The sequence below is a fragment of the Nestor notabilis genome, unplaced genomic scaffold, assembly GCF_000696875.1.
Source record: "Nestor notabilis isolate BGI_N333 unplaced genomic scaffold, ASM69687v1 scaffold11760, whole genome shotgun sequence".
NCBI lineage: Eukaryota > Metazoa > Chordata > Aves > Psittaciformes > Psittacidae > Nestor > Nestor notabilis.
The window spans coordinates 13,315-22,534 of record NW_009910691.1 but is presented as its reverse complement, the minus strand read 5'-3'; the positions used below and the strand labels follow the sequence as shown (position 1 = coordinate 22,534).

The 9,220-nt window shown below is 36.5% G+C and overlaps 1 protein-coding gene across 1 annotated transcript in view; it reads right to left on the bottom strand.

The window, feature by feature from the left end:
- Window positions 1-3,390: 3,390 nt before the first annotated feature.
- CFH (complement factor H) overlaps window positions 3,391-9,220 on the bottom strand; it is a gene marked incomplete at its 3' end in the record, with an annotated part of 19,104 nt that continues 13,274 nt past the window's right edge. The window contains exons 5-8 of the mRNA XM_010011225.1: window positions 8,050-8,155; window positions 6,621-6,697; window positions 4,928-5,122; window positions 3,391-3,561 (exon numbers count right to left, since the gene is read on the bottom strand). Of these exons, the coding sequence (XP_010009527.1) occupies window positions 3,391-3,561; window positions 4,928-5,122; window positions 6,621-6,697; window positions 8,050-8,155 (549 nt within the window). The remainder of the gene's footprint in view (window positions 3,562-4,927; window positions 5,123-6,620; window positions 6,698-8,049; window positions 8,156-9,220) is intronic.

Sequence of the window (9,220 nt, the reverse complement as noted above, 5' to 3'; positions counted from 1 at the left end):
ATCATTTGTATGCATGTACTGCTGAATCATTTAGGTTCAGCAATTAGTCTGTATTCAAACAGAGCCACTGTTTGAATATGCCCCAAGTATCTTTGCCCAGTCTATCAGTGTCTGGAAGAATGTTTTGTTTGGCACTTCTCAAGAGCAGCATGCTGCTAAATTGTAGGCAATGCATATTAATTAATATGATTGCAAATCTTGATGCAGAAAGGTCAGGAACTGAGTGGGTACTATGACTACTTTTTATTTCTAAAGGAGTCTTTCTGGAAGAGGTCCCAGGAAGGTGGGTGGCACATAACATCCTACAATGTTGCCCTGTTGCCAATATTTTTTTTTTCCAGTTTCAATGCCTGGCAATTTCTTGAAGAGAATTCAAGGCACTACCATTTTCCACCAAATTTACATCAAACTATTTCAACTGGGACAATAACATGCATATTCTTCTCTGTGGGATTTGGAGAGAGATTTAAATATAGCCTTTAAGTTCTGTAGTTGAATGAAACTAAAGAAAAATCCATAAGCCAGAGGGCTGATGTCAAAACAAGACTAGCCTCAGAAATTATGGATTTGTCATCTCAACTGCTCAGAAGGCATTTGGGAGTTAGAAAGCAAGAGGGAGTTTCAGCATTGTAAATATATTAATTTGTAGAGATTCTCAGACAATTTCTGATGGGAAGTTTCAACGCCATGGATAATGTGGTTGTGCAACTGCATGTTCTAGTGACATTAAACAAATTGCTATCCTCAGTGATGGACAGTGGCAGGATTCATGCACACAGTGTTGCTTTGGTCTCCATTTATACATCAGTTCATGTCCATGGTTCTTACGGTTAGTGAATTACTATATTGTACACAATTCTTGACATTCTCTTGGCTGTGTAGAAAGTTTTCAGCTTTATGTATAATCTAACACTACAATTCCATTGTAATTTTTAGCTTATGCACTTATGGTCATCAGTGCACTACTTATTTTCTGAAATTGGGCTGTTTCACATTTGCTTGAACTCCTTTGGAAATGGCCATGTCAACTTCAGAGTATTCCTCCTACAACACTATCTTACTATTTCCAAACACCTCTGGAAAGGCAGCTTATAAACTAAGTCAGGATTTTAATTTAAAAGATACTTTGAAAGATACTTTTGTAATTTCCTGTCATTTCTGCCAGGTTGCAGAGTACATCATTAACAATTTCTTACTGAAGCTCCACCAGTGAAATAGGGATAATTTTTGAATTGTTCTTCTTTGGTTATGGCTAGTTGATCAGAACTAGTAGTCTGGAAATTTAAAGAATGGATATAATAACTAGCAACCGGGTGCTCAGTCTGCTCACGCTACTGTAAGACTCATCAGGACACTCAGACAAAATGCAGAGGTCAGTTCAGTAGGTCAAGCAAACTTCCATTGTCTCAAATGTTCATATAGAGTGAGATGCTAAGTGGTGATTCGTAAGTATGTCATCAGGCTAAGACTATTATTTTTTCCACAACATTGTGGTTTAAGCCCAGCTGGTAACTCAGAACCAGGCAGCCACTCACTCACACCCCCCTGGCCAACTTCCCCCTCTGAGCGGGATGGGCAGGAGAATCCAAAGAATGTAAACCCCACGGGTTGAGATAAGAACAGTCCAGTAACTAAAGTATAACACAAAACTTACTTTGAAAGATACTTTTGTAATTTCCTGTCATTTCTGCCAGGTTGCAGAGTACATCATTAACAATTTCTTACTGAAGCTCCACCAGTGAAATAGGGATAATTTTTGAATTGTTCTTCTTTGGTTATGGCTAGTTGATCAGAACTAGTAGTCTGGAAATTTAAAGAATGGATATAATAACTAGCAACCGGGTGCTCAGTCTGCTCACGCTACTGTAAGACTCATCAGGACACTCAGACAAAATGCAGAGGTCAGTTCAGTAGGTCAAGCAAACTTCCATTGTCTCAAATGTTCATATAGAGTGAGATGCTAAGTGGTGATTCGTAAGTATGTCATCAGGCTAAGACTATTATTTTTTCCACAACATTGTGGTTTAAGCCCAGCTGGTAACTCAGAACCAGGCAGCCACTCACTCACACCCCCCTGGCCAACTTCCCCCTCTGAGCGGGATGGGCAGGAGAATCCAAAGAATGTAAACCCCACGGGTTGAGATAAGAACAGTCCAGTAACTAAAGTATAACACAAAACTACTACTAATATTAATAATGATAAGGGAAATATCAAAGGGAAAGAATATAAAACTAAAAGAAGAAAGGCAAAAAACCCTCAATAAACAGCAGTTATGCATATACAATTGCTCACCACCTGCTGACCCATACCCTGCCCGACCCAAGCAGAGATCTGCCCTTCCGGGCATGACATGCAGTGGTATGGAATACCCCTTTGGCTAGTTTGGGTTAGATATCCTGCCTGCTGCCTCCAGGCTTCTTGTGCCCCTCCTCACTGGCTGAACATGAGAGACTGAAAAGTCCTTGATCAGAGTAAACGCTACTTAGCAACAACTAAAACATCGGTGTGTCAGCAGCATTGTTCTCAGACTAAAGCCAAAACACAGCACTGCATCAGCTACTAGGAAGGAGAAAAATAGCTGTTACAGCTGAAATCAGGACAGTCAATTTTATTCATACTGCTGCAATTCATATGGTATCAAACAAATAATTCTTTAACTAGTCTTCCAACATACAGTGCAGCCACTGACTTGTACCAGTTATGTTCATGTTAAACACACTTAAAAAATATTGAGACTTGATATGAATACAATAGGACTTCAAAAACCATTAGTCCTCTCTAAGAAGCTGGTTTCAAATGTTTATTTTCCCATGTCACTAAATATTTCAGATTCCCTCTGTAGTTCAAATTTCTCTGGTATTAACACCTATTTTTTCCTGCTTGCTTAATTTTTCTTTTTAGTGTCTGGTTTTTCCACTCCTCAGATAAAATGTTTTCATCATATTTTGTAGAATGTAAAGAGATTCAGCTTTTTCCTTCCTATTTCTCCAAATTAGATTTTTTTCCTGTATTATTCCCACTAATTCTGAATCATATAAAAAAAAAAGAATAAAACAACAACAGCTACTAATGCTGCATGAATTATTTTAGTATAAGTCTCATTTATGCAGTATACTGGAGCAATTGTTGTTTTGTGGACCTATTCAACTACACACAAATAAAAAAGAGACTGAATTAACTGTTTTTGCTACTGCTTTCCACGGAAAACTCTTATCCAGTTGTTTGGTCCCTTTAACACTTAACACTTACTCCTTCCAGATCTTCATGGGATATTGGTCAGATGTGGACGGATTTCTTTCTTTATGAATAAACTAACTTTTGTCATTATTAATCTCTGAAATTACTTCCAAACACAAAAAATGTGCCAAATAACTTCAGGTAAGGTATACCAGTGCAATAGGGGATTGGATTCCACCCTGATGCTGTACATCGTGCATCTGCTCTTTCATGGTATCTGTATCCTTTATCACAGGCAAACTGTAGTTGTTCAGTTTCCTTGTAAGATGCCTTTGGAGACCGTACATATCCATGTAGAATTTTTGGCACATCACAGATAATTTCTGAAAATAAGAAAGAGAATATCCATACATTTTTGTTCATTTTTATTTGCTAAGAATAAATCCCTACTGGAATAAAATTTAGGTTTGTCTGTTGTGGGTTCTTTTCTTTTTTCATTTCGCTTCACAAAGCCCTTTGTATTTGGAAACTGTTTGAATCTTTGAAAACTCTTCAGGGACCTGATTGTGGGTGGCAGCTATAAAGTGTGGTGTAGCACAGCATCAATAGCAAATTGGTTCACGAACCAGATTTCAAGGCTTTGCTTTGGATTTTAATGGCTCTCAGATCAGTGTATAAGGCAGGGGACATTCTAAACCAAGTAACTAGGCTGCTGAAATATAGGATTTTCACTTTTTCAGATAATTTCATTTCCTTGTGATTTTCAGCAAATCTAAAGCGCTCTCATAGCCAGTTGACAATTCGTTAAATCATGGCATTAACAGGAAAAAAGAATTGAACTATATTCTGCAAACGTTACTAGCCGTTGTGTTTATTCTCACTTTCTGTTACTCGAATTATAATAAATGGGGGTTTCAAAGCAGCAAAATGCAGCACTGAAAGAGTGAACAAACCATACATGTATCAGACATCCTGACATATGTACTCTGCTCTTCTAAACACACACTTCCCAATTAGATAATACATAAATAATCTAAGAAACTTAATGGACTGAATATTTAAGTCTTTGTTAGCATAAGCTTCCTAGGATTCATTGTTAATATTGACAAACTAACCTCACTCAACCTCTGTTTGCAAAATGGGAGGAATAAACCCCTTCTACCAGTACAAGCTGTGGATCAGGCAGGGTAGGATTGACCAGCTGAAAAGTAGCTTTGTAGAAAAAACCTGGCAGTCCTGATGGACAAGTCAAACAGGGACCACCAATGTGCTCAATGTGCCTTTCCAGCACATAAATAAAACAGCATCCTGGGTTCTACTGGGAAGAGTGCTGCCAGCAGGTTGAAAGAGGGGAATTAAAACCATACTCACTTTTTAAACTTGATTCACATAGATTCAAATTGTTTGTAATTACTTTGGTTAAATTAACACCAACGTGATCGAATCTTATGTAGACATACCAAAGCTATTTTCAAAGAACCTGCAGCCTGGCAAAACATACAGCTTGTAGTGAAAACGTGGAACTAACAGATGGTCCACTATGAATATATTAGCATCCAATATTCTCTAATTTCTCTTTCTCATCCTACTTCTCCTGCATATGTGCAATGGAGATTGTTTACAGTCCAGCTAGGCTTAATTGCTGTAGAATAAAGTGCAAGCTCTGTAGTTTCCCATTAGTAACCAATCCTTACAAATCTGTGAGAACAAAGCTTCTTAATAACAGATAATAAATAGTGTCTTATTTACCTTGGCACTGAGGCACATCACTATTCCATTTTCCATTAGATGAGCAAATAATTTCTTTAGCTCCAACAAGCTTGTATTTTGCATTACATTCAAATTTTACAACCTGGCCAAAAGAATATTCTTGGCCAAGCTCAAATGCACCAGTCGTAATTATTCTTCCATTTTCCGGTGCTTGTACAGGTAAACACTTCGCCACTGGAAAATAAAACAAAGCAGAAAAAAAGGAAAAAAAAAAACCCCAGCCATTTTGAGGTCTATTCTATAAAATAAATTGTTAGACAAAAATGTTAAAATACAGAAATCTCACTGTAATTTCCTTACACATTTTAGAAATATGCATTCTTGTTATGTATTCAGATACCATTCGCAACAGACATAGTACAAAACCCTAAGAAAAAGGGCAGACTGACATAGGAGGAAGCTTGTAGACTGGCTCTCATCAATCCTCTTCTCTGTCCTTGAAGGTTAAAGACAGAGCACCCAATGAACTAGATGACCTCCTGACATCTTGTGCAACCTAAATTATCCTATGATCCTATGAATTCTGTGGATGGTTAGATAAGCCTTGACTGACATGTAGAGGTATTAAACTTTGACAGAATAGGTTAATTTACTTTAGAGCTATGCTAAACTGAATTTGTTATAGACAAATACCTGGAAAAGGGCTGTGTTATAGATTGACTACAACAGTTCAGTTACTAACTAAAAATCCTAGTTAAGGATATATTACCAGAACAATTATATTACCAAAACAATCATATTATCAGAACATCATATTACCCAAGCAAACAAACACAACATCAGCCACAAACTTAGGCCTCTTATATCTCTTGTTTGTAATTGCAGAAAAAGGAAGAATTAACATATGACATTAGATATTTCTATTTAAGGGGGATATGCCTATCAAATCTCATTCTTAAATGCTCACATAGATATTACTGAGCAAGTGACTTTTTTTTTTGTCTACCCTAGCTTCCACTTCTTTCTAACAACATTTGCCATCTTCTAAGTCTATGAGCCTTTTCTATGAGCTCACATTTTATCTTCTAGTTTCCTCACAATTAGGAATAATACAAACTCATCAATCATGAAATAAAAATCTTACGAGGACTTTGAAACTGCAGTATCTTGGTGACATGTGACAAAAAATGTTGGAAACCATTGCTCTACACTGTGCAGACAGAGATCTGCATGCCTAAAATTGAGGAGATTCAAAATCCAGTAAACTGTGAAATATCTCAGACCAAGGAGATGTCAAAACACAGACTATCAGTTCTTACTTTAGTAAAGTTCTTCAACAGTATGCTAATAGAGAGAACTTAACCTACAATAAAATCCTAATGGCTAGGATATTTGTACAGGTGGAGGAGAAAGCTAGCTAAAAACACACATCCTTTCACATACATCCAAAATGCCTCATCCCAATTGCCTTTTGTAACCATGTTCTGCAGGCATCTACTCTATCGGGGCCTTTAGGTGAGGCAGAGCTTTAATGGACAAGAGTCCATTTTGTGAATGATTTCTAACAAAAGCTCAAGTGGTTATTGGACTAAAATGGTTGAGCAGTAATTGTAAGTTTCATTGCTGCAAAACTTGAATTAATACTAGTAGAGAGATCACAGACTAGTTCTAGACAGTATCAGACAGATAAAAAGACAGTTTGCTAAAGTATTAAATGTCAAACTTCATTTACCTTCACAGTGAGGGATGTCATTGCTCCATCCATCTGCCTTACACTCACGGTAATTTCTTTGGCTGAGCATCCAGTATCTTACCGAATAAAAAGTAAACAATGCTAAAATACAGTCTCATTATGTGACAGAAACAGTAGTGCTGCTGGTTTTGAAGCAAATGATGTAGGTTTCATATATTCTAGCACAGACTAGTCAAAACTGAGTAGTTATTCAGCCTGCATCTTCCCTATTTATTTTAATTGTGTATTATTTAAGAATATTTAAATTATTACTTAATTGCAAAAAGTAATAATAAAAAAATAATCTGGAAGTAGGCAGTAATCAGTAAGATTGCTTCTTCATTACAGTGATAGCAAGCTTTGGCCACATAACAAATAACCTACAGGTAATTGACATGACCAACGGCAAGTACAGTAAAACTCCTGTTGTTTGTGCTCTAGTATGACTAAAAGCCATGTGACAGCATCAAAATAGGACTTAATCCAAACCATATATATCTCATGCTTTGATAAGCTAGATTTAGGTGTCTTAGTTTAGTTAGGTGTCTTAGGCTTGACGGCAATATGGCCCCAATGCTATGGCTTCTGCCTTGTCTGAACTGTAGATAGAGGAAGTACTGTCAGTCCGAAATGTCAGTGAAGAATGGTCTGAAATGATGGCATTAAGAAGACTATTGATTTTGGAATTCTTTTCGTGGAATTCAGACTAGATTCCAGCAATGCAGAGACTACAAAAGCAAGGCTAAACTACCATAGTTGATTTGCATTTCAAGAGAAAAGAATCCAGTCATGGGCATCCTTAACTAAGCTCAATACTATGTATTTGCCTTACTGCAGTTTTCATTGGAGAAGATGAATAAAGGAGGAAGAGAGAAGAGTTTCTTCCAAGCAGTCAGTGAAGATGTTAGCGAATCTATAGAAATGTCTTCCCTCAAACGTTTTTTAAAATACATTCTTCTTCTTCAAAAAAAAAAAAATAAAAATTAAGCAGGTCTTAAATATGAGACTGTTGTATGGCCTAATGCCTTTGCTAACATAACTGCATTGTGCCTGCCTACTGAAAGCACTGCTTCCAGCACACAGAGCTGCATTTCCATCTGAACTGGATGGCTGGTGGAGACATGAGGCAGCTTTACTGACAGATCACTATTTTTGTTTTCTACTCAGACAGCCATGATTTCAAGTTAGCTACAGCCTTATATATTTTAAACAGTTTGGATGATAGTTTCAGGTGCAGGAATTCACTTACTCCAATAGCACCAGACATGAGAACGAATTATATTTAGTATTACTGTAATTGCAGAAATTTTAATTAAACAATAATCAAGCATTAAAATTAAGTTGCAGCTGCATTACAGACAATTCTACAGCTGACACTATAATTAACATCTTATGTTAACTCCCATATATTAATTTAAATAAGTATTACCCATCATCACATCTGTACTCCACTCTGGCACCAAATACAAATTCACTTCCACTGGTAAGTTCAAAGGAACCAAACTCAGTATCTCCAGGATGTCCACAGGGCTTATCTGATATAAAACCAAACCAAACCACAATGATAACAACGACAACCAAACAGAAGCAGCAGAAGAAAAAAATTACTTACACCATATATAGGATGTGGAACTGTGAAAGACAGCACTTTACTAGTAATAAGTATTGAGTGCGAGCCTTTCAAAAATCAAGAAGGAGGTGTATGAATAGGCTCTAACCCTGCTCCAGGGTGATTCAGAAAAAATGAACAACCTCATGATCAATTTTGCTGTCTAGTGTGATTTATCCTGAAAAGGGAACATGACCACTAAATCCGTGGCGCACCATCCCTTTTCTCCTTCCACCTGCACCTTGTCAGTGTCAGTATCTATTCACTGGGTGGTGGTATTTACTAAAATGTATTACTAAAAAGCAACACCAAATTTTGTATAATTTGAAAGATCCTTGTTCAATGAGGAGTTATACAATTACATATAAACCCGAGAAGATATAAAATAAACTAGTAAAAACTTCATTAATTTATTTTTACTCATGATTTGTATTCATCTCTATTTGAATGACACCTGGGACTTCATTTTATATTATCAAACCAAACACTATATTCTACTAGTAAACATTTTGTATGTCAGATATGCAAGAAAAAAACCTCGTGTGTCTAAAATTTCTTTGAGTGTAAAACTGACTTATTACAGAAAGAAGTATCTGCTGACTAACAATACCAAACTTTTTTTCACTAATGAATTCTGTATGAGGGTGTGAGATACTTCTAAACTCTTAACACAGTATACTAGGGATAATAAACACCAGCTATCATACTAATCATGAATTTTTCTTCACAGATTAAAAGACGAGGCAGGGAAAAATAATTTCAAATTCAATAAATTATATCTTTCATGGAACTACTTGAATAAATTGGAAAGAAGACAATACTGGCTATTGACTCGCATTCAGAAGCTAGGTGAGCATTTTATTCTGCTTAGACTGTAAATTTCATCTGCATTAGACGTTTTCAGAAATTTTGGAAGCAAGCTCCTAATACTATAATAACCCAATCTAATAACATAAATCTGGGTGGCCTAGAGTAAGATCTTCTCCTGTAG